This window comes from Chiloscyllium plagiosum, chromosome 6 (genome assembly GCF_004010195.1).
Source record: "Chiloscyllium plagiosum isolate BGI_BamShark_2017 chromosome 6, ASM401019v2, whole genome shotgun sequence".
Classification (NCBI taxonomy): Eukaryota; Metazoa; Chordata; class Chondrichthyes; order Orectolobiformes; family Hemiscylliidae; genus Chiloscyllium; species Chiloscyllium plagiosum.
In genome coordinates this window covers 121,050,141-121,076,043 of record NC_057715.1, presented here as the reverse complement: position 1 = coordinate 121,076,043, position 25,903 = coordinate 121,050,141, and the positions used below count along the sequence as shown (strand labels likewise).

The 25,903-nt window shown below is 39.7% G+C and overlaps 1 protein-coding gene across 8 annotated transcripts in view; it reads left to right on the top strand.

The window, feature by feature from the left end:
- The window catches only part of LOC122551007 (M-phase phosphoprotein 9), a 96,768-nt gene that overhangs the window by 57,039 nt on the left and 13,826 nt on the right, over positions 1–25,903 (top strand). For 6 of the 8 annotated variants that reach the window (XM_043692627.1, XM_043692626.1, XM_043692628.1 and 3 more), the window contains 8 exons: positions 1,240–1,344; positions 1,949–2,107; positions 6,169–6,345; positions 9,151–9,326; positions 14,307–14,480; positions 20,849–20,969; positions 25,404–25,507; positions 25,617–25,876. In XM_043692627.1, coding sequence (XP_043548562.1) covers positions 1,240–1,344; positions 1,949–2,107; positions 6,169–6,345; positions 9,151–9,326; positions 14,307–14,480; positions 20,849–20,969; positions 25,404–25,507; positions 25,617–25,876 — 1,276 coding nt within the window. The remainder of the gene's footprint in view (positions 1–1,239; positions 1,345–1,948; positions 2,108–6,168; positions 6,346–9,150; positions 9,327–14,306; positions 14,481–20,848; positions 20,970–25,403; positions 25,508–25,616; positions 25,877–25,903) is intronic. The other 2 variants (XM_043692631.1, XM_043692632.1) reach the window with 2 other exon arrangements.

Sequence of the window (25,903 nt, the reverse complement as noted above, 5' to 3'; positions counted from 1 at the left end):
TCCCTTGGGGCCTTGGAGGGAAGTAAGGTGGGGAGGTGTGGGCGCAAGTTTTGCATTTCTTGCGGTTGCAGGGGAAGGTGCCGGGAGTGGAGGTTGGGTTGGTGGGGGGTGTGGACCTGACGAGGGAGTCGCGGAGGGAGTGGTCTTTCCAGAACGCTGATAGGGGAGGGGAGGGAAATATATCCTGGGTGGTGGGGTCTGTTTGGAGGTGGCGGAAATTTCTACCGTTTCCAACTGATAAAGTTAAAAACAAGACCACGTTCCTCCAGGACCAGGTGCTACACGAACAACATAAATTACACAAGAGTATAATCATACACAGGTCAGCATAAAATGCGTAAGAAAAGTGCAAAACACATAAGAGAGCACAGTAATTCCTGACAGGACAATAGGTATAGTGCTGGACAAATTACAGTATAATAATGAATGATCATTCATAAACTATTGTTTTAGCAATGATTCGAAAAGTCTTGCAAAGAATTGCAGATGGAATACAGTGTTAAGGAGACTGATGGCTTGGGGAAAGAAACTGTTGCACAGTCTGGCCATGAGACCAAATTCTCTGGTATCTTCTGCCAGATGGTAGGAGGGAGAACTGTTTGAATGAGGGATAGTGAAGAAGGCGTTTGGTATGCTTTCCTATATTGGTCAGAGCAATGAGTATAGGAGTTGGGAGGTCATGTTGGTTAGGCCACTTTTGGAATATTGTATGCAGTTCTGGTCTCCTTCCTATTGGAAGAATGCTGTAAAACTTGAAAGGTTTCTGAAAAGATTTACTAGGATATTGCCAGGGTTGGAGGATTTGAGCGAAAGGGAGAGGCTGAATAGGCTGGGTTGATTTCCTTGGAGCATTGGAGACTGAGAGGTGACCTTATAGAGGTTTATAAAATCATGAGGGGCCTGGTTAGGATAAATAGACAAAGTCTCTTCCCTGGTGGGGAGGATGGGGTGGAGAGTAGGGAGTCCAGCCCTGAAGGGCAACTTTTTCATGCGGAAGGTGGTGCATATATGGAATGAGCTGCAAGAGGAAGTGGTGGAGGCTGGTACAATTTAAAAGGCATCTGGATGAGTATATGAATAGGAAGGGTTTAGAGGGATGTGGTCCAAGTGCTAGAAAGTGGGACTAGATTAAGATATCTGGTTAGCATGGACGAGTTGGACCGAAGGGTGTGTTTCCATGCTGTACATCTCTATGACTCAATGATTCTCGTCATGATGTTATTCACACTTGCATTCCAGGGTTGCTTCTAAACTTGAAGCTCAAATTCGACAAGTGGAACATGAGAGAAACTATGTGAAGGTCCGATTGGGGGCACATTGCTGTTCACGGACATCAAGCAGTAGGTAAAAACATTTTACTTAAAACAGCACTTTTCCATTCCACTAATTGTTTTTTCTGAAAAATAGAGAGGAAGGAAAAAGATATGTTCTTGAAGCTTTACATTGCGCATTTAAAGGGACAGACACAAGAATGTCACATTTCAAAGTGAGCAATAGTTTGAGCAATCAGGTTTGATTGCCAAATCAAGCCAACTAACCAAAAACTGGGACGGGGGGGCAATTTTCATTTTAAGCTGTGCATATGCATCCAAGTGACTAATATGATTGCTATGTATTTTACTTATTTTATATTGGAAAATGAGCGACAGGTTTGTTCTATTGCATTAAACTCTTTGAATTGAGCATCACCTTTTGTGGCTCTAGATTCACACTCTGGGAGTCTGAGGCATTTGTTGCCAAGGAAAAGTGTGAGCTGAGAAAACGTGTGATTCTTTTATTTTACTTTTTGGTTCCTCTGAGCCCTCTTCCTGGCCAGCTATGTTTTTTTCATTCCTTCCAATACTCTGCCAAGTCATCAGCCTCCAGAGGTCATGGCCATCAGTAATGGATCTCCTGTTTGTCAATGCCTGGCATCTTCACATTGCATTTATTGCTGTCGTTGTTACAGTGGTCAGAATGCCCAGGGCAGTTCTCCCTCTGGATCTCCGCTCTACACTCGCAGCCATGCACCTAACCTCTCTACAGTCAACTATGCCTCAACTGAGGGCCACACTCTCTCAGAATTGCAAAGGACCCCCATTGTGATCCAATGTCCAATTCAATATGTGTAAGTTTGATGGTTCAATGGCCCTCATCCTAACCAACATAGACTTGACTTATCAATGAATATATGGTGATGGAATTAATGTGCTCCAGGACCTTCTGAGTTGGTGACCTTATTCTTGACATCTTGGCTTGACAAGTTTGTGATAGAGAAGTTGCATTTGTTCAACCTTTTCTCTAGCCTACCATATGTTGGCCAGATGTTAGAGGGGTGCACAGGGATGAGATTTGGTAGACTTTCAGTTTGTCGTTCTCACAAGTTACTGTTATTCTGTACTGTTTTATTCAATGTAGGCATAATTGCTGCAGCTTTTGTGATGGGTGACCGATTACTGGTGATTGTAGAGCCTTGATGTGTGATGTTACCATTAAGGCATATAAATGATTGAGATGAAGGGATGGAAGCTATAGGTAGCTAAATTTTCTGATGATAAAATGATAGAAAAGTGAGTTATGAAGAGGACATAAGAAGCCTACAAAGGGATATACGTAGGTTAAGCGAGTGAGCAAAGATCTGGAAATTGGAATACAATGTGGGAATGTATGAAGTTGCCCATTTTGACTGAGAGAATAATAAAGCATATTATAGGAATACAGAAACAGGAGTAAGCCATTCAGCCCCTTGGCCTCTTCCACCATTTATTGAGATCACAGCTGATTTATGGTGTAACTCCATGTGCCTGCCTTTGGCCTATATTTCTTAGTTTCTTTTCGTTAACAATGATATTATCAGATTTAAAATTAACAACTGATCCAGCATTCACTTCTATTTATGGAAGAGAGTTTCATAGAACATAGTTTCAAAAATCTACCATCCCTTGTGTGTAGAAATTCTTCCTAACATCTCTCTGAACAGTCTGACCCTAATTTTCAGACTATGGTCCCTAGTTCCAGAATCCCCAACCAGTGGAAAATGTTTCTTTATCTACCCTGTCACTCCTTAACCGTCTAAATTCTGGAGAAAAAGGGCCTAATTTATACAATTTCTCCACATAACTTAACTCCTGAAGTCCAGATATTATTCCTATAAATCCTTCAAATGCCAATATATATTTCCTGCAGTATGGTGCCCAGATCTGTTCACAGTACTTCAAGTAGGCCCAACCGTAGTTTTGTGTTACTACAGGGTAACTTGGTTATCTTTGTACTCCACTCCTCTAGATATAAAGGCTGGCATTCCAAATGTATCTAAATGATGAGAGGCTGTAAAGAAATCTGGGTGTCCTAATACATGAATGGCTGAAGGATAGTATGTAAGTCCAGCAAATAATCAGAAAAGCTAGTAGAATATTATCCTTTATTGCAAGGGGAAATCAATGCAAGAGTAAGGAGGTTATGCTTCTGTTATGCAGGACGTTGGTGAGATTGCATCTGGAGTACTGTGCACTGTATTAGTCACCATACTTGTGAAAGGATGTTAATTTATTGAAGCCAGTTCAGAGAACGTTTATTACACTAAAGGCTGGAATGAGCGGTGCCTGCATTATGAAGAAAGAATAGTCAGGCTAGGCCTGTATCCTTTGGAATTCAGAAGATTCAGAGGTGACTTAATTGAAACGTACAAAATCCTGAGTGGATGTGACCAGGGGGATGTGGAAAGGATGTTTCCTGTTTTGGGAGAAATTTAGAACTAATGGTCATAGTTTAAAAATAAGGGGCCACTTAGTTAAAATGGCGATAAAGAAACATTTTTTTCTGTGTTGGTTGTGAGCCTTTAGAGCTCTCCCTTCCTCAGCGCTTGCAGAATCTTTAAATATTTTTAAGGCACAGGTAGATAGATTCTAGCTTACTAAGGGGATGAAAGATTATCTATGCAAGAATGTGGAATTGAGGTTAAAATTAGATGAGCCAAGATCTTATTGAATGGTGGAGCAGGCTCAAAGGGCCAAGTGGTCCACTTTTATTTCTTGTTTGTATGTGCATCAGCTTCAGAGCCAAATTATCAGTATTAATGAAGGGTGATGTGTCAACATGCTAGACCAGGACCATCATTGCTGCAAATGTTCCTTGGTATGGAATGATAGTTTAGTAAATGTAGCAGAGCCCAACTATGATGAGGACTTGGAGTACCTTCATCTGGGATCTTAGGTAGGCATCAATGAATAGCTTTCTGTCCATTCTGATCTGTAGATGACCTGGAGATATATGACAGCAACAAAGACAAAATTGTGCCATAATTTCAGTGCTCGAACACAGTTTGACCCCACTACAAATGTCAAAGGATTCCTGTGTTGCTTGGTTATTGTTGACCATACCCATAATTTCCTTATGGAAAGAAGAGATCATTTTGAGCACCTTTAGTAGGCAGCCAGAATATGATTTCAGAGACAGGATTCATAACTGGCACAAGAAGAATGTTGTTGATTTCCTCCAGGTAACATCCTAGACCACACATCTTGAACTGCTATATCAATGGCCTTCCCTACATCATAAGGTTGGAAGTCAGGATGTTCACCGATTGCGATACTTCAAATATTGCAGCGGCCCCTGTATGTATGGAGCAAGTCCTGGACAACAACCTGGTGGACATTTAAGCAGAAACTGAATTGGACCAACCCTATTCCCGTTCTGTTTCCTGCACATTGGCCAATTCACTATCTATGCCATTATACAACCTCTTAGCTTAACCAGCTTTTCCTACTTCCTATGAGTAAATTTGCAGAAGTAAATGCTTGACATCTCTTGGAACTTAAATGTTGTGCCCATGCTGACAAGTGGTTAACATCTGGAAAGGAAATATCTTAAAACAGCTGGTATCTTAATTTGCTAAAGAACTGGAGATGTAATTTCCACAGTGCTTGCAAGAACAAGTTGAGATGGTTTGGTATGTGAGTTAGAGCAAAGTTAGTTTAAAGCTGCCTTCAGGAATCAGTGGGCAAGCAGCCAAGATTCCTTTGTTCTGCTGAACTTCCAAGCTCCTTAGCAATTGTTGAATTCTCCCTTGTCTTGTTACTTCTTCCAAAGTGTACCACCTCATGTTTTTTAAGATTAAATTCCATCTGCCACTGATTTGCCAGTCTAATCAACTCATCTATATTTTCTTGTAATCTAAACCCTTTTCCTTGTTATTAATGGCTGTACCAATCTTTGTGTCTGCAAACTTAATTATCATACTCTCTCCCACAAATTCACATCTATATTGTTTATATACCCTGTGAAGTCTTTGGAACAGGGCAACTGTATAGACCAGCAGGTTAGGCAGCATCAAAGGAACAGGAGAATCGACGTTGCCTAAATATATATGCCTGAAGAAGGGCTTATGCCCGAAACGTTGATTCCCCTGTTCCTTTGATGCTGCCTGACCTGCTACGCTTTTCCAGCAACACATTTTTAAGCTCTGATCTCCAGCATCTGCAGTCCTCACTTTCTCCTAACTGTATAGACCAGTGTACCTGAGAAGGGAAGGATGTATAGTGAACTAGGTTACCTTAGAGTGAAGAGTCAGTGTTAGTCGCTGACCAGAAGTGTTGGGATAAAACAGTGAAGTGGTTACTTAATACAGATGTGTGATGGATCCAAGAAGAACCTATCTGCAGTTCTAGTCTAAAAGTTGAAGTCAAAATGACTTAAACCTACCAAGGTATTAGATAAAGGGACTTGGGTGTGAGTACTGCATGAGTGGTATGTTTTGGGTGCCATACAAAAACTATTTTGTTCAGTTTATAAAGGTGTGTTTTGGCAATAATGGAATTATGCTTTTACCTTAAAAATCTTTGAATTTATATTATACATAGATGGTTTATGAAATTGTTTATTTCGTTTTCATTTCTTTTAATAGGCTTCTATTTTGTTTTTTAAAACAAAATCTACAGCATTGTGTTTTTATGTTAGAGCAAGACATCACTGTGTTTAAACCAGAACATGATCTATGAAAGCAGGTTCTTATCTGGGATTGGATTTATCCAGTAATAACAGCAGCTTGGATCTTCACACACCATTTAGAGAGCTTACAGTGTTTTAATTCCTTAAAACATGAAAATATGAATTGCAAAATTGGGCTGCTCATAATTTTTTTATGTGCATGGCTTTCCTGAAATATTTTCTTTAATATGTTACCATAAACAGCCTTTTCCATCAACCTGATGAAAATCATTCTCCTACAAAAACTCTTCCTGATGATGTTGCAAGACGCAAGTGGCTGACTCCAGGTTCTGACTATTCCATCTTCACAGGACAGCCTTTGGAAAATCACTGTAATGCTTGTAGCAATGACTTTGGGGAGACGAACCTGCAGCCCAGAAGGTTAGCACAACATTCTCATTGCAGTAATTCTTTTAGCTCTATACATTTGTAACATTTAACCTTCAAAATATTTTGAAATGTGGAACAGAATGTTACTTTTAAAAGTAATGATCTCCCTTGGAATAGCTTAAAATAAATTGGTGATATAAGGCCAGCAATGTTATACCATATAAAGTGGATATATATGGTATAACATTATATATATATTAGTGGATAGGCTTGTAATTTGCTGTAAAAATAACAGTAAGACTAATAATCATAATACATATTTAAGGGATGCAGCCTGTTCAGATAAGGGAAGATGCACAATTAAACATGAAAATTCACAAATCCCTATCTGAGATGTACGGTTCCATGATTAGCTTTGTGAACATGACATCTCATTTACTGACTCACTGTTGAAATGCATTGAGCTGCAAGATGTATCTGTATTAACATGATAATTACAAAACAAATTTGCCACCGAATGTAAAAGCTGATCGGAAACAATGTAAAGATCCTGCTTTGGAGGTATTTTAAATCAATAGATCATTGATTAAGCCTGAATTAGCTTTCAGATTTTAATATGATATGCGTTAATTGCTGCCGATGATTCTCCTGGCACCCAAAAATAACTATATTATACACAGGAAATCTCTTTTCTTCAGCTTTTAATTATGTGTTTCTTTTTAAAAGAAAAGTCAATTTTTAGTCTCCAAACTGCTTTTTTTTTTCTTTCTCACTCTCTTTCACAATCCAATCTTTCTTTCTCCTTTTGTTTGACTTTCTGTACCTGATTTGATATTGAAATTACTGTTTCCTTCTCAGTTATTGTATTCTTTTATTTTACTTATTCAACCAAGAAGATAAAAAAAATTCCTTCCAATTAGATTCTTAATTCCTTTTTTCAGATTATTCAGCTTGCACTTTTAATAACTTGTAGTACAAAATACCATGGTGATTAAATGGGTAAATTTTGCTTAACTGGTGAAGTGTTTACTGTTGACTTCGTTGTACGTCAAAAATCTGTTGAACTCTGCCTTGAATAATTTCCAAGGTTCAAACTCCACTACTGTCCTTGAAGAACATGCCAACAATTAACAACACTCTGGAAGATAGAATTACTCATTACCCCTGTCTTCAATAGGAAACCCCTTATTATTCTCTAGTTCTCGATTCTCCCATGAGAAGAAACATTCTCTTAACTTCTACTTTGTCAAGCCCTTTTATTTTTATAAACTTGAATGAGTGTAGGCTTGTTATTAATACATTCAGGACAGAGAAACAGATTTCTAGCTACAAATGACATCAAAGAATATGGGTGTAGTGCAGGAATATGGCATTGAGTTTGAAGATCAGTCATGAGCTAGCCTGGTGGAGCAAACTTGAGTAGCTTGAAGGTCCTATTGCTACTTCTGTGTTCCCAGGACACCCCTATGTGACATCTTATGAAAGCTGTTTTGTAAATTTTAAAAACACTAAATTTACTGGTTCTTCTTCTATTCATTTTGCTTGTTTCATCCGCTTAAAACAATATTGTTAAATACTATTTCTGTTTCATACAATTGAGTGAAGTCAAGATGATTTATTTAATTTGTTTTTTAAAATGCCATGCTGCTATTTGCTTAAAAATGGTTCCAGCATGTTTCCCTGTCAAATGTTGGGCTAGCAAGTCTTGCTTTCTAAGGCCCCTCCTCCTTTCCGGGATTTATTACTTTTGCTGTTAACCAAATTTCTGAGGCTGGTGCTGGATCTAGGAAATTTTGGACAATTACAGTTAACACATCTATTTTCTCTGCAGCCATATCCTTTAAGGCTAGATGCAGGCCAACAGCCCTGAGGGGCTTGTCAATGTTTAAGTCCATTCATTATTTCTGTGACCGTTTCTCTAGTGACAGTGTTCATTTTTCTCCATTTCAGTCCTTGATTTTCTCCTATTATTAGTGGGCTATTTTTATGTCTACTATTGTGAAGACAGATGCAGAATACTTGTTCAAGTCCTCTGCCGTTTGCTTATTTCCCATTACTAATTCTCTAGTTTCACCTCATAAGGGACCAATATTTAATTTAGGTATACTTTTTTATTTAATATACTTGCAGGAAGTTGTATTGAGCATTTTTAACATTTTTGCTAGTTTACGCCGTGTATTCTATTTCCTCCCTTTTTGTTTTCTCCTCATCCTTTGGTTTTTAAAATGTTTTCAACCTTTGCAACAATATGTAGCTTTTTTTTCCAATTTGGTAGCATCCTTAATTAACTTAGTTAGCCATGAATTGTTCATTCTTCAATGAGTACTTTCTTTCAAATGAAATATTTGAGGTTTATGAAATATCTCCTTAAATGTCTCCCACTGCTCTGCTGTCTTTTTAACCTACTTTTCTAATTCATTTTCACTACCTGTCTTCATATCATTGAAATTGTCTTTACTAAATTTAAGATATATTTCAGACCTAGATTTGTCATCTTCATACTGAATATGAAATTTTACTTTACTCATTCATTCACGGAACTTGGGCTTTGCTGGCTTGACCAACATTCTTTGCCAATCCCTAATTGCCAAGAGGGCTGTTAAGAGTCAACTACATTGCTGTGGGTTTTGAGTAAAGCTCACTGAAAAGTTTTGACTTTTGTTCTCACTTACTGCAGTCACACAGAAATACTCTTTTTGGGAGCCTTGACTGGTAGTATAAATATATTGTTTTTATGTTGTTACACTGACAATAAATTTTGATATTTGCATTAATTTTGACCTCCCAAGCATGCCAGAGGGATTACAGAAGCATAATTGGTACTCTGAACCCTTTTATTGTTGTCAATCTGCTTAGGTACCATTCTCCACCAGAGAAAGATAATCCCTTTAATCAGCGAGATCCTTCAAATGGTTTGGAGGAGCCAATTCCTCCTATTCTCAAAGCATTACAAAAGCTTGATTCCAGAAATGTATCTGAAAGCTGGGAAGCAGAAGCACCAAAACATGTCTCAGAAGCAGGTGATGCTACAAGTAAGGCTCATTTTATATTTGTGTTTTATTCTGCCTTTCTCACCACATTATATTTGCTGTTCAGCCCACTGTGTTGTGACTAAATCCTTTAAAATTATTTTTTTGTTATCTGTTGATTTCTCGGATTTTGATAATGTAATTGCATAGTATCCTAGCAATTCAATTTGTGTTCATTAGATGTTCATGTGAATTCTTTCCTCTGATGTATGTCAGTATGTTATAATCTTATTATGAGTGAATGAGCTCTTGAATTGAATTGAATTGCTTGAGGACTAACATTACTATAAAAATAGAAACATTGATTGCAGGTTAAATTGTCAGTTAGTGAAATGCACATGTCATGACCATACCTAGTACATATGCAGCCTGTGAACTGTGAATTTCGTCATCCAACTTAAAACTAACCAGAAAAACTTTAGTTTTAAATGAGGACAAGGGATAGTTTATTACACAACTATTGCTGTAAGTTTGATGTAAAACTTTAGACACAATACAAAGATGAAAAGTAGATAAACTGAAAGATGTTATAAAGTTGCAGTTCAAATCAGTCTATTATGTTTGTAGGCCTGCTGCTTGCTCCTGGGTGAATGTAGCTGAAAGCTTTTTTGAAGTCAGAATTTAACAGCTTCAATGGCTTTTGTAGTTGAAGTGTTGAAGGTTGCTTAAAAAGGTGGGCTCAGAAGATTTGAGAGATTGTGAGAGAAAGTTTCTTGATCTCCACTAGTTCTTCAGTTAAGGCACTTGCAGGTTTCCTGGACTCACTGTCAGCAGGACTTTGATTTCAGAAACCTTCTTTTTGAGCTGAGAATCTTCTCTCTGATATTGTTGCAGATACCTTCCTGGGTACACTTTTCAAACATAAGGTTTAACTTTGGATTATTATCTCACAAAATAAGGTTCAATTGTGCTGGATTTCTGTGAGGTGGAAATTCTTCCAGTCTCTGTTGTCTTGGAATTTTAAATTCTCACATTTTTAAGGATCCACTATGTTGTCCAAGGATTAGTCAACTTCCAAAAGGCTGACTTTTTAAATTTATGTTGTGTTAACATATCAACCTATCTGTCTTCCTGGCTGAAGTAACCAACAGAGATAAAAATGTCTGTTTCTTTTAGCATCTTTAAACACTTTTTTTTAGATTAGATTAGATTAGATTACAGTGTGGAAACAGGCCCTTCGGCCCAACAAGTCCACACCGACCCGCCGAAGCGAAACCCACCCATACCCCTACATTTACCCCTTACCTAACACTACGGGCAATTTAGCATGGCCAATTCACCTAACCTGCACATCTTTTGGACTGTGGGAGGAAACCGGAGCACCCGGAGGAAACCCACGCAGACACGGGGAGAACGTGCAAACTCCACACAGTCAGTCGCCTGAGGCGGGAATTGAACCCGGGTCTCTGGCGCTGCGAGGCAGCAGTGCTAACCACTGTGCCACCGTGCCGCCCTCTAACCACTGTGCCACCGTGCCGCCCTGTCAAATCAACTCATACTTCTTTTTGGACCCTTTTTTTGTTAGAACAATGTTGTTCGATCTTTTCGTCGCCACATTTTTCCTAATACTAAGCAGTATTCTAGTGCACCTGCATTCTAATTTGCCCAAAGTCTGAATAACTAATGTCGAGCCCAATACTTTACACAGTACTCAAACTTTGTTTTTGTTTTACATATTGCCTTTTATATTTTACACATCATTATAAAACCCACTTTTCTACAGCCTTATCGACCCAAGGTGCTGCCTTTAATGACCAATGAAACTGTACCTCTACCCTAAACCATTTTGCTCTTCACTACACAGAGCCCCTTCCATCCTTTAAGGCATTTTGATTGTGAAGCATTAAAACAGACACAATCTGAAACTTCCCAAGTGAGAGAAAAAAGCGGTACTGGAACAATTAATTTTAAGGAAGGGATACATCAAATACAGGCTGGGTACAGTCCAGAAAGGGCAAAAGAAAAGGGGGCGAAAACTGGGCTTTCTTATCTGAGGAGGGAGTTAGAGATTACGATGAAGCAGAAAAAGAGGGTGTATAATGGATGATAGGTAAGTTCTTAAAGTGAAAACCAGGTCAAATACAATAAATTGATAAAAGGAAAGAAAAGGAAGATAAGATTGGCAAAAAGAGAATGAGATTTGAATGGCAGTCAACATGAAAAGGAACCTGAAAATCTTCTACCAGCATTTAAACAATGGGAAGTACAGTGGATCCTATTAAGGATGTCGTGAATTAGAGGTGCATGGTAAGTCTAGACTACTAAATTATTTGTATCAGTGCTTTCTAAGAAGAGAAATTTGACAAAATGTTGGTAGAAGGGAAGGTAGCTGAGACAATGGATAGGTTAAAAATGCTTAGACAAGATATGTCACTGAATCACAAAGTTCATTGCAGACATATAGAAGGTTAGTGTCTACAGCAATGTGAATGGAAAATAAAAGTTGGGAAATTTGACTGCAATTGTACAGGGATTTGTTGAGACTGCTAATGTTTGGAGTATTATTCAACAATAACTGGTTTTGCATTTAAGATGAAGCTGGGAGATTTTTTTCTGAGGGTGGTCAGTCTGTGAAATATTCTTACCCAGGCAGCAGTGGAGGTTGGGTCACCTTAAATTATTCAAGTCTGAGTAAGTTGCACTTTCAGAATCACAGAATTGTTGCAGTGCAGAAGATTAATCCATTGTGCCTTTGCTGGCTTTTTGAATGGGCAGCTTACCTACTATTCTCCTGTTTCTTCCTGTAAACCCTCACAATATTCCTTTCCAAATAACTGTCCAATTCTTTTTTTGAAAGCCACACACTTATCAGGCAATATATTTGGGACCCTAACCATTTTCTGCATGAAAAAGCTTTTCCTCATAGCATTTCTCCTTTTATTGACACATTACATATATGCCTCTCGTTCTCAATTATTTCATGAGTGGGAACATTTTTCTGTCTCTTTTTGATAAATAATGGAGTCAAGGGTCATGAGAGATGGACAATAAAGTGGAGTTGAAATTACAGTCAGATCAGCCATGACTTTATTGGCAAGTGGAGCACGCTCAAAAGCTAAAAGATCTCTCCTCATCTCAAAACTTATAAAGGTGGTGAGTGAATTCACCTGTGAAAGCCTCAAATCACCCAGGAAAGTTTCTTCAAAAATGCCGAATTGGAGAAAAGCTACTCATGTAAAAAGAGTGGAAGGAAATGGTGAGGAATGGCTCTCCAATCACAGACTGGTTCTGTCATGTCTCTTGCTTTAATGAGCCTATCACCAACCATTGCAGGAGAGAAGCAAACTGTGAGTGGATGAGCATCAAAGTAATGAAGTGGAAGCAATGAGGAAGTTTCTGGGAGCTCTTTGAGAGGCTGAAGTGGCTTTTACCAAGCCCAGGGTTGGAGGCAACCTTTCGCCAAATCTGGGATGAAGAGTGGCCTTGAGCCAAAGCTGGGCGTTCTTTCTGTCAGAAGAGACAATATATTCTTAATGACATATTTCTAAAGAGTATGCAAGAACAGAGAGTCTTGGGAATACATGTGCATCTGTGTTTGAATGTGATAGGACGTATTGAGAGAGTAGTTAGCAAAATATGAGAGATCTTGGGGGGGCTTGACAAATGGAGGTCTTGAGTACTAAAACAAGTTATGGAGAGCAATACAGGGCTCCAGTTATGTCCCAGTTTTTGCAATGATATGAAGGCTTTTGAAAGGCTGCTGAGGAAATTTACCTGTAATGTTCCAGAAAGGGGATTTCAGTTACAAAATTAGATTGGAAAGGCTGGAGTCGTTCTCCTGGGTCAAAAGGAGACTGAGATTATTAGATGTTAACAAGAATAATATAATGCATTTAAATGGCAGGTGAAAAACCTTTCCCACAGGCGATTGGGCCACACTTGAAAATTTCAGGTAAGAGATGCAGGGAGAATGAGAGAGATTTCTTAGCACAGCGCGTGGTAATGATATAAAACATGCTGCCCACAAAGCAGGTGAATGTGGAAACAATCAATGATTTCGAATGGAACTTGGATGGCAGTTGAATAAAAATAACTTGCAGGGCCATGGGGAATGAGCAGGGCAATAGGAATGACTGGACTGCCCTAGCAGCAAGCTGACATGGACTCAATGGGCTGAGTACCTCTTTTGTACTATAAGTAACTTGTGCCCACACACACTCACTTGCCAACGGGGTAACGAAGTATAGAGGAACCTCGATTATCTGAACAAGATGGGCGGGCACTATTTCATTCGGATAATAGATTACTCAGTTAATTGATTTCCTCTGGGGCTCGGAGTTTTCTGTCAAGTCTGCTCCCCGTTCAGGAGACAAGGCAAAAGAACGCTGCGGGAGAGACCCCGCCCCTGTCTGCTCCCACCCTGTCTCCTCGCCCACCTCCAACTCTGCTCCCTCATCTCCCCAACCCCGCACCCTCGTCCGACCTATGCACCACCACACTACTTTTTGACAGGTTCCACCTTTGCCCTGTACAGGACAATGTTTGAGAGATTATCTGGGGAAGTGGGGTTTAGGGTTCATCCCTGTGTAGAACTTCATGGAAGGGGGGGGGGGGGGGGGGGGGAGGTCAGTCATTTGGAGACGGTGCCTGGACTGTTCTTGGCAGCATTTCAGTGAGCTGAGTTCATTTTTCATTATTGTACCTGTAAACAAAAGACGCGATCAGGGTTGAAACAGCTCTTTGATGTAATGTTTTTATCGGGACCTTGAGATCCCCTTTGGATAATCCAATACTTGGATAATTGATATTCTGATAATTAAGGTTCCTCTGTAGTCAACAGGAGCAGTGTGAATCCAATAATAGCAGCCAGTTGTACTGTTATGACTAAGATAAATTATCTGAAACAGAGACTAAATCTGATATTTCTAGATTGACTGTAATGTGAAACTGAGCCAGACCATGAGGAAGCTAACAAAAAGTTGTTCAGAACTGAAACTCTGTCCAATTAGCTAGGCATGTCATTTATTCATTTGTTTTTAACAGAATTCTTGAATCGCAGACAGACTGTAGGATTTGCAGATTCCACTTGCAGTGGAGACAAGTCTGAGGACTCTGTTAAGGATCGAACCAGATCAAAAAGTAGCCGTTCTTCCCCAGGTCAAAGATCATCTTCTGTACCCCCTTCAAACCGGAGGCTAACACCCACTTCTACACCAAGTAAAAATATTTCTCTGAATTCTTCGAATGTTTTAAAAGTTTGATTGTTGACTATTTCCTGTTCTCCAATTTTTTTGTTAACCTGTCAAACTTTCCCATATTGGCTTTTGTTGGTAATGCTAAAAGTCCAGTGGTAAAGTGCAAAGTTCAAGGTTGTTTTCATTAAAATCTCATTGTTGGTTTATGTGCAATGTGATTTCACAATGTAGTCTTCCAATAGTTGTAGTATAGATTTTGAGCATTCTTGGAAAAAAAGACTCATTTTGTCAAAGCTTTTCATCTTGCACTGATCTGGGCAATTTTCAAGAATGTCAATTTAAAGGAAAACAGCATTTATATTATGTGGAAGGATAGTGCTGATTATTTGGTAGAGACATTGCCATAGAGAATGCACCAGTTAGATTGTGACTAATATGTAATGGTCAGACTTTAAACCAGGTTCTGACTCTCGTCAAGATATTGCCTGGAGAAATGAATGAGCAAGTGACTATCACTTATTTTGTTCATTTGAAACATTTGCAAATGAAGATGTACTTTGTGCACAGTATGAATACAAGAGATAACAATATTTAAACCTACAATGTTTAAACTCAATTGGGAGTGCAACCATTTAGCCAAACAGCAGAGAAATCCAGAATATTATAAGGTGCTTTTGGCTAACAAAGACATGTAGGTCAACAAGGGCAAGCATGATGGCTGTGTGAACAGAATCTGTGAAGCACAGGTTTCAAAAGCATTTTGAAGGAATGTGATGGATGAGTTTTTGTTAAGAGATATAGCATTACAGCTGTACTGAGGGAGGATATTCCCGGAAATACATCCAGGGAAGTTATTTGGGTGGAACTGAGAAATAAGAAAGGGATGATCACCTTATTGGGATTGTATTATAGACCCCCAAATAGTCAGAAATTGAGAAACAGATTTGTAAGGAGATCTCCGTTATCTGTAAGAATAATAGGGTGGTTAGGGTAGGGGATTTTAACTTTCCAAACATAGACTGGGACTGCCATAGTGTTAAGGGTTTAGATGGAGAGGGATTTGTTAAGTGTCTACAAGAACATTTTCTGATTCAGTATGTGGATGTACCTACTCGAGAAGGTGCAAAACTTGACCTACCCTTGGGAAATAAGACAGAGCAGGTGACTGAGGTGTCAGTGGGGTAACACTTTGGGTCCAGCGACCATAATTCTATTAGTTTTAAAATAGTGATGGAAAAGGACAGACCAGATCTAAAAGTTGAAGTTCTAAATTGGAGGAAGGCCAATTTTGACAGTATTAGGCAAGAACTTTCAAAAGCTGATTGGGGGCAGATGTTCTCAGGTAAAGGGGCAGCTGGAAAATGGGAAGCCTTCAGAAATGAGATGACGAGAGTCCAGAGAAAGTATATTCCTGTTAGGGTGAACGGAAAGATTGGTAGGTATAGGGAATGCTGTATGACTTAAGAAATTGAAGTTTTGATTAAGAAAAAGAAGGAAGCATATGTAAGGTATAGATAGGATAGATCGAGTGAGTCCTTAGAAGAGTATAAGGTAGTAGGAGTAAACTTGGAGAAATGAGGACGGCAAAAAGGGGACATGAGATACTTTAGCAAATAGAGTTAAGGAGAACCCAAAGGGTTTTTAACAAATATGTTAAGGACAAAAGGGTAACTAGGGAGAGAATAGGGCCCCTCAAAGATCAGCAAGGCGGCCTTTGAGTGGAGCCACACAAAATGGGGGAGATACTAAACGAGTATTTTGCATCAGTATTTACTGTAGAAAAAGAGATGGAAGCTGTAGAATGTAGGGAGATAGATGGTGACATCTTCAAAAGTGTCCATATTATAGAGGAGGAAGTGCCGGATGTCTTGAAAGGGAGAATGAAAGAACAGTTTACTGAAATGGACAAAAACTACAGAAAGCTGCAACACAATGGGACTTGGGGTACTCCTGCATGAAGCAAAGAAAGTTAGCACAGCAGGTAATCAGAAAAGCTAATGGAATGTTGGACCTGATTTCAAGGGGATTAGAGTATAAGAGTAAGGAACTGCAACTGTACAAGGTACTGGTGAGACAACATCTGGAATACTATCAGCAGTTTTGGTCTCTTATTTAAGGAAAGATATTATTTCATTTGGAGGAAGTTCAGAAGAGGTTCATGAGGTTGATCTCCAGTGTGAAGGGATTGTTTTATGAGCAAAGTTGAAGCAGTTTGGGACTCTACTCATTAGAATTTAGAAGAATAAGAGGTGATCTTATTAAAACTTTGACAGGATAAATGCTGAGAGAAAGGGAGAATCTAGGACCAGAGAGGATCATCTCAGAATGAAGGGGCACTAATTAAAGAATGAGATGAGGAGAAATGTTTTCTCAGAGGGTTGAGTCTTTGGAACTCTTTGCCAAAGAGAGCTTTGGGGCAGAATCTTTATATCTTTAATGCTGAGATAGGTACTTGATCAGTAGGGGAATCAAGGGTAATGGTGAAATGACAAGAAAGTGGACACGGGAAGTGCCAGTTGAGCCATGATATTATTGAATATCAGAGCAGTCAAGGGCGGAAATAGCCTTCTCCTGTTCCAATGTCTTATGATATTACAGCAAGGGAAAAGAATTAGTATAATATAATCTCAATCTCAAGGCCATGTAATAGAGTTTCAGTGCCAAAGGGATGGTAGTAGGCAGTGTTTAGGAGGTAAATAATCTTGGTGTTGACGGAAAAGTCATGTGGGTTGTGTTCTGTCTTGTGGTCAGTATGTCATTATATCTTTTGAGGAAAATGCTCATGATATGATCATTGTATCATAGCATGTGACCTGAGAATTATATAGATCTCAGGGCCCATTTTACCCTGGGATTACTTGAAGCATGGCACGTCACTAGAAACATGCTCTTCAGCTGTAATCCAATTACATGGTGTTAATTTAGACTTGATGCCTAATAATGTAATATTTATATATTTATAGCTGTTGTGGTAATTGAGTATTGGATTATTTCAATGCCTGGTATCCGCATCTACTTTCTTAGGTTGTCTTTTGTAATGTAAGTCTTGCTGCATCAGGTGAAATACCCTCTTGGAGCCAAAATCTCATTCAGGATGAGTTGGAACTTAGAGCTTTGCCCAGAGTGGAACAGGATGTCAATATTTCTGAGCATATGGTCAGTCTGGGAACTGACAAACGGAAAATGGAGTCAATGAGAAAAGAGCAGAGTTTGTAATGTTGAGTTAGAGGCAGTGTCTACATCTTTCCCATTGTTTATCCGGGAGTTGTAACTCCTCAAAGATTTGTATTGGACAATGAGGTCGATAATTAACAAGTTTTGAGTGGTGATGGCGAAGAATAGAGATGGCCATTACCATTGTACATATTTCCCAGTTTAAAAGAGTAGAGGAAATGTTACTCTTTATCTAACACTGTGCTGTACCTGGCCTGGGAGTGTTGGATGAGAGTAATGTAAAGCAAGCTTTCTTTTCAGTTTAAAAAAGCAGAGAATGACATGTAGGGGCCTTCTGAGGTCATAGCTTCTTTGCTTTGTAGTTCTCGCAAAGTTTTAGTACATTCCTGTCTGAATGCACGATTGCACGAACAGTCACATGGGGAGCAGAGCTATTAGATGAGAATGTATGATCCACTTCTGTCAATCAAGGAGGGACAAGAGATTCCACTTGTGACTTCTGCATATTGCTGTCTAAAAGCTGAAATGGATGTGTTTCAGTAGATATGGACACAGCTGGAAGGTGAGAGTATATTCTAAGATTTTGGAGAAGAAAGAGCGTTTGGAACTGGAGCCACAATTCAAAAAGTTGGACAATTGAGTGTGAGATTTTGAATGAGGGTGGTGAAAGTTGGAGGAAGGGAAAGGAACAGGAAAGAAAATAATTGAAAATTATACCATGATTTAATATTGTACACTTTCATATTTCAAATTATTACTTCTGTCCTAATAAGAACAAGATGAAAAACTTTGAGATGTCTCTCTTTTTCATTAATACTCAGTGATATCACCAAATATCGTGACCAGAAAAGGAAGTTTTGAATAGGATTGCAGAAAAATGGAATTCAGCAGGAAGTAGTTCTCATAGATGACCTCAGCTTGGAGAAGACAGCAGGATGAAGAAATGATAAGAGTTAGGTAGAAGGAGAAAATTAGGGAGATTTAGGGCTGAGAGTGTGTGGAAAGAGGGGGAGGTGGAGGTAGCTGTCTGGGTGATCCTTAGTTTGAAGACAGTCTTTGTCTTGCATCATTTGCAAAAACCAAACCAGCTTTCCAGGTAACAAAGTGAAATCCACACTTGCTACTGAAGTTTTCTGACAGAATGAAAACACAGATGTTCTGGAGAGATGGAGTAAATCTTTGATATTCAAAGAATAAGGAGCAATGCATTTTATTTTCACCTTTCCTGCTACCACTAATGATGGCTATTTAAATAAGGATATTTGCAGTACTTCATTTGGTGTTTGTTTATAGCATTATGAGTTTATATATTTATGAAATAACAAATTAGACCTGCTCTACCTGCCTCTGACATAGAAACGTAGAAAATATGAGCAGGAACAGGCCTTTCAGCACTTTGAACCTGCTCTGCCGTTAAATATGTTCATGGCTGATCATCAAACTCAGTAACCTGCCCTATTTTCTCCCACACACTTTAATCTCTTTGGCCAAGAATTATTTTTAACTCCTTCTTGAAAATAATTGATGTTTTGGCCTCAACTGCTTTCTGGGTGGAGAATTCCACGGGCTCACCACACTGAATGAAGAAATTATTTCAGTCCTAAATGCTGTACTCTGTCCTTTGAGACTTTGATCCCTTGATGTGGACTCCCGAATCAATAGGAACATCCTTAGTCCATTTATCCTGTCTAATCCTGTTAGATCTTTATAGATTTCTATGAGATACCCTGTCATTCTTTTAAAGTTCAGTGAATATATTCCTAATGGATCCAGTCCGTTTCCATACATCAGTCCTGCCATCCCAGGAATCAGTCTGGTAAACCTTTGTTGCAGTCCCTCTAAAGTAACTCTACAGAGGACTGTATCCGGTCATCAAGTCACTCTTTATTTGCACATGAACAGCCCTTGACTATAGTACTGTCTCGTATACCTTGTCCCCCAACCCCACCCCCTCTGTCATTTATTTCTCAGCTTCCCAGCCCACAAGCCTCATTCCTGATGAAGGACCTATGCCTGAAACGTTGATTCTCCTGCTCCTCGGATGCTGCCTGACCTGCTGTGCTTTTCCAGCACCAAACTCTCAACTCTGATCTCAAGTATTTGCAGTCCTCACTTTCAGGCACCAGAATGTCAAGAGTGTAAGATTATAGTGGAAGTTTTTATGTAAACCAGGGCTCCCTGATTCAACCAGATTAACAACCCCAATCAGGAAACTCCTATACTTTTGAGGTCCACCTGCTGACCTCACTACAATCACTACACTCTCCACACCCAGAACATGCTTCCACAGGTAAGAAAACCAAAATACTCACAGAACTTGGTGTGGTGTCGTCAAAGGCCTGTAGAACTTTACCAAGGCATCTTTGTTCTGTACTCACATTCTCTCCCTATGAAGCCAACATACCATTTGCCGCCTTTATTGCCTGCTGCACTTACATGCTTTTAATGACTAGTACACAAGGATTGCCGGGTCTCATTGCACCTCCCCCTTTCCCAATATATCGCCAATTAGTAATCTGCCTTCCTATTTTTGCTATCAAATTGGAAAACCTCATATTTATCTGCAATATATTTCATTCCCCATGCGTTTGCTCACTTATTTCACTTGTCCAAATCACACTGAAGCATCTCTGCGTCCTCCTGATGGTTCACCCTTCCACCCAGTTTTGTGAGGCACTCAGAAAAAGTGTGGTGTGAACTGAGAAAATCATTTTATTGCAGCCAGCAGCATCTTTTACCATTGAGCTGTGGGACGTAACAACATGCTGGCAACAAGTCACTTGCCTGGCCTATGAGTATCAGAGCTGAAAATGTGTCGCTGGAAAAGCGCAGCAGGTCAGGCAGCATCCAAGGAACAGGAGAATTGACGTTTCGGGCATAAGCCCTTCTTCAGGAAGGGCTTATGCCCAAAACGTCGATTCTCCTGTTCCTTGGATGCTGTCTGACCTGCTGCGCTTTTCCAGCAACACATTTTCAGCTCTGATCTCCAGCATCTGCAGTCCTCACTTTCTCCTTCTATGAGTATCAGATACCAGGACCTGGAAACTGAAGACAGGAAATAATTTAGAAGATGGAAGTGGCATTTTAAATGTTGGCACCTGTATTTTTATTACCTGTTCACGTGTTGTTTTTCTTCTGGAAAATGCCTATAACTCAGTTGATTAATTTTAGAGTGCAATCGTTCGAGTATTGAATTTCTTTTTTCTTTTTTCACAGCTAAACGGAATACTTTGCTAACATCGCTGTCTGCTAAGTCCAGTCCCAAACGCTGTCCTAAAGAGAATCTGTCTCCTGGGTTTAATCATCTCCTTGGCAAAGAAGAAAACACAGTGACAAAGTAATGCTCTTCATTGTTGAATTTAAACTTAAGCATAATGGGTCAATTTCCATGAGTTCTTAATCAAATGACAAGATATCAGGGCTTGTCTGTGCAACATGAACACTACAAAATGTATGTAGAGCTGGAGATGCTGTTCAAAGATATTTGTCTGAAGATGCTTTCATCAAGAGCATTAAACCCTTGATGTTCTAACCATTAATTATATCTTGTAATGTTTTGTTATTGCTGATTAATATTAATGTTTACAGTACCTTTAAAAAGTTTTAAAAAGTTAAACAAGTTAGAATACCATGGAGCATTTATTCTAATTGTCATTGGCATAGAGTCATTATAACACAGAAGGAGCTATTTGGACCATTGAGATTCAGTTGTAACAAGGTACTTCTGTTTTGCTGTGTCTATTTTTAAAATGATATTGCTATTAGTTAATTTTACTGAAAATATTTTCACATTTGCTTTTGTCTATAACATACTTGAATGTTTCTCTTTTAAAACAAATGTTTGTCTAATGACTTCAGTTAGGTGAGTGTTCCGTCTTGAACTATACAGTTGTGCTTTTAGATGGCAAATGTTGCATGCAACACTTGATTAGGAGCAGTAAAATGTTACCTAGAATATGCAATTGTTATCGTTGTTAATATGTTTTCTCTTTTAGTACATGCCCTAAAGTATTAGTAAACCTTGTGCAGTTAAGCATACAGAGAAAAACAGAAAGGAAACAAAGACAGAAATTGCTGGAGAACCTCAGCTGGTCAGGCACCATCCAAGGAGAGAGAAACAGAGTTAATGTTTTGGGTCTAGTGACCCTTCTTCACTTCTTTCTGATTCTGCTCTCTGTCTTTTCTTTCTTTCTCTCTCTCGTGCTAGACCTACTGAAGATCTCCAGCAATGTCTGTTTTCGTTTGAGTTCAGAGCTGTAAGGCAGGATTTCAGGGAGCTAGGGTGGAAGCTGAGAGCTACAACACACAGAGTTGTTACCTCTGGTTTGTTACCTGTGACATTTGATAGCGAGGCAAGGAATGGTAAGAGATACCAACTGAATACGTGGCTGCAGGGATGGTGCAGGAGGGAGAGTTTCAGGTACATGGATAATTGGGGCTCACTCTGGGGAAGGGAGGACCTCGACAAGCAGGTCTTCACTTGAACCAGAGGAGTACTAATACCCTGGTTGGGAAATTTGCTGGTGCTATTCTGGTGGGTTTAAACTAGCTCAGTAGAGGGATGGGTACCTGAGGTGTAGTTCCAGTGCACAGGAGGATGAGAATAGGAAGGGCATGGACAGCATTTCACGATCACAGGAATGTGCTGGCAGACAGCAAGCTGGTTTGAAGTGTGTCGACTTTAACACCAGAAGTATCAGAAATAGGGTAGGTGAGCTTGCAGCATGGATAGGTACCTGGGACTTCGATGTTGTGGCCATTTCAGAGACATGGATAGGGTAGGATCAGGAATGGATGTTACAGGTTCAAAGGTTTAGATCTTTCATTAAAAACAGGGAAGGCAGTAAAAGAGGGGGAGGTGTGGCCTTGTTAGTCAAGGACAGTATAATAATTGCTGAAAGAAGTTTTAACGATGACTTGTCTACTGAGGTGGTATGGGCTGAGGTTAGAAACAAGAGAGGATAAGTCACACTGCTTGGAGTTTTTTTATAGGCCTCTGCTGAGTTCCAGGGATATGGAGGAGAGGATTGGCAAAGCGATTCTGGGTAGGAGTGAAAGGAACAGGGTGGTCATTATGGGGGACTTTAACTTCTCCAACATTGACTGGAAATGCTATAACTCTCGTACGTCAGATGGATCAGTTTTTGTCCAATGTGTGCAGGAAGGTTTCCTGATACAGTGTGTCGAAGGTGAAAGTGTGTTGCTGGAAAAGCGCAGCAGGTCAGGCAGCATCCAAGGAGCAGGAGAATCGACGTTTCGGGCATGAGTCCTTCAGGAATCTGAAGAAGGGCTAATGCCCGAAACGCCAATTCTCCTGCTCCTTGGATGCTGCCTGACCTGCTGTGCTTTTCCAGCAACACATTGTCAGCTCTGATCTCCAGCATCTGCAGTCCTCACTTTCTCCTAGAAGACAGTATGTCGAAGGGTCAACAAAAGGGGAGGCCACACTGGATCTGGTACTTGATAATGAACCAGGGCAGGTGTTTGATTTAGTGGTAGGTGAGTACTTTGGAGAGAGTGACCAAATTTGGTTATATTTAGTTTAGCGATAGAAAGGGATAGGTACATGCCATAGGGCAAGAGTTACCGATGGGGGAAGGGCAATTATAATGCAATTAGGCAAGACTTAGAACATAGAATGGGGTAGCAAAATGCAGCAGATGGGAACAATTGAAATGTGGAGTTGGTTTAAAGAACAGATATTGCATGTCCTTGGTAGGCATGTCAGGCAAGGAGGAAGTGATCAGGTAAGGGACCATGGTTTATTAAAGGAATTGCATCTCTTGTTAAGCGGAAGAAGGAGGCTTATGTGACATTGAGGTGAGATGGTTCAGATGAGGTGCTAGGGAGTTAAAGATTAACTAGGAAGGAATCAAAGAGAGAGTTAAGAAGAACAAGGAGGGGACATGAGCAGCCTTTAGCAGGTAGAATAAATGAGAACCCTAAAGCTTTCTATAGGTATGTGAGGAATAAAAGGATGAAGAGGGTAGGAATAGGGCCAGTCAAAGACAGAAGTGGGAAGTTGTGTGTGGACCCTGTGGAGATCGGAGAGGTACTAAACGAATATTTCTCATTGGTTTTCACTTAGGAAAAGGAGAATATTGTAGAGGAGAAGACTGAGATACGGGATATTAGATTAGAAAGGATTTGAGGTTAGTAAGGTGGAGGTGTAATCAATTCTAGAAGGAATGAAAATAGATAGGTCCCTTGGGCTCGATGGGATTTATCCGAGGATTCTCTGGGACGCTAGGGAGGTGATGTTGGAGCCCTTTGCCTTGATCTTTGAGTCGTCAATGTCTACAGGTTTAGTATCAGAGGACTGGAGGATTGCAAATGTTGTGCCCTTGTTCAAGAAGGGCAGTAGAGATGACTCAGGTAATTATAGACCAGTGAGCCTTACCTTTGTTGTAGGAAAAGTTTTGGAAAGGATTATAAGAGAGAGGATTTATAATCGTTTAGCAAGCAACAACTTGATTGCAGATAGTCAACATGGTTTCATCAGCAGCAGGTGGTGTGTCACAAACCTCATTAAGGTTTTTGAGAAGGTGACTAAGCATGTGGATGAGGTTAGGGCAGTTGATGTGGTGTACATTGACTTCAGTAAAGCCTTTGACAATGTTCCACATGGTAGGCTGTTGGAGAAAATGCAGAGGCATGGGATTGAGGATGATTTAGCAGTTTGGATTAGAAACTGGCTTTCTGAAAGAAGGCAATGAGTGGTGGTTGATGGAAAATATTCAGCCTGGAGTCCAGTTACTAGTGGTGAGCCATAAGATCTGTTTTGTCATTGACTTAGACCCAGTCATAGGTGGATGTGTTTAGATTAGATTAGATTAGATTAGATTATTTTACAGTGTGGAAACAGGCCCTTCGGCCCAACAAGTCCACACCGACCCGCCGAAGCGCAAACCACCCATACCCCTACATTTACCCCTTACCTAACACTACGGACAATTTAACATGGCCAATTCACCTGACCTGCACATCTTTGGACTGTGGGAGGAAACCCACATTGGACTGTGAGAGGTCATCCCATTACAGGAAGGATGTGAAAGCATTGGAAAAGGTACAGAGGAGATTTACCAGGATGTTGCCTGGTCTAGAGGTAAGGTCTTATGAGTAAAGGCTGAGAGACTTGTGTCTGTTCTCATTGGAAAGAAGAAGGCTAAGAGTGGATTTGATAGAGACATACAAGATGACCAGAGGATTAGAGAGGGTAGACAGTGAAAGTCTTTTTCTAGGTTGATGACATCAGCTTGTACAAGATGGACGAAGGACCTGTTTTGCGCTGTACTGTTCTTTGTCTAGCATCTGTAGTTCTTTGATTTTTGTCAGATAAGAAAGTCGGGTTGGGTCCTATTGAATTGTGATTGAGCAATTGTGAGATAAATAGTCCACTAATTTGTGGAGGCATTCAACATTGCTTCATGCCAAGGCAGTAATGGATTTGTTTTTGACTTTATCGACAGCGCACCTGAGAATATGACTGCCACATGGTTATGACTTTGGCAGAGAAACCACTAAATATAACATTAGACATTTTCATAACCTAGCTTAACATTCGGTGTTATTGGTAGTGTTATATCAGCATGTTGATTGAGCCTGGTTAATCAACACCTGGATTATCATAATAATGGTATTGAGTTGACTGAGGTGTTCTAATTTCTGCATATCTAGGCTGCTGGATTTGGAAAAAAATTAGCATTCTGCACAGAGGGTTTTTAGTTATTTAGAGAATAGTTGTTTTCAGAGTGCATCATTTTATTCTTAGGTTTGACGTAAACTTGGATGAAATGGAGCTTCCAAATTCAGTCCCATCTCACAGTTCAAGTCCAAGAAAGAGACTTCAGTTCCTTCCACTGGAAAATACAAAAGGTAACCACATAGAATATAAAATTATTTGAAATATTTTTCAGAATTGCAAAACTGAGAAAATAGATGTATTTTAATTGTTCATTAAAAACAATGTGAAACTTTTTTGCAGCAGTACAAAATTCAAGGAGTTATGTTGATGCTAAGTTTCAAGTTGAAACACTTTCAGATTCTGTATTAAATGCGATGAAGGTGGGGTCTGTTACTAGTCGACCAGCTTGGGAAGACAAGATGACCACTTTTCTCCAGAAAGAGAAGAAAATTCCGATGCTGCAAACTCCGTATGAGACAGAACTGACATACAAAGCAAGAATGGAGGCACTAGGAGAAACTGAGAAACTCTTTGATGCACTTACACAAGAAAAACAGCAGGTAATATAAGGAAATTACAATTCATGC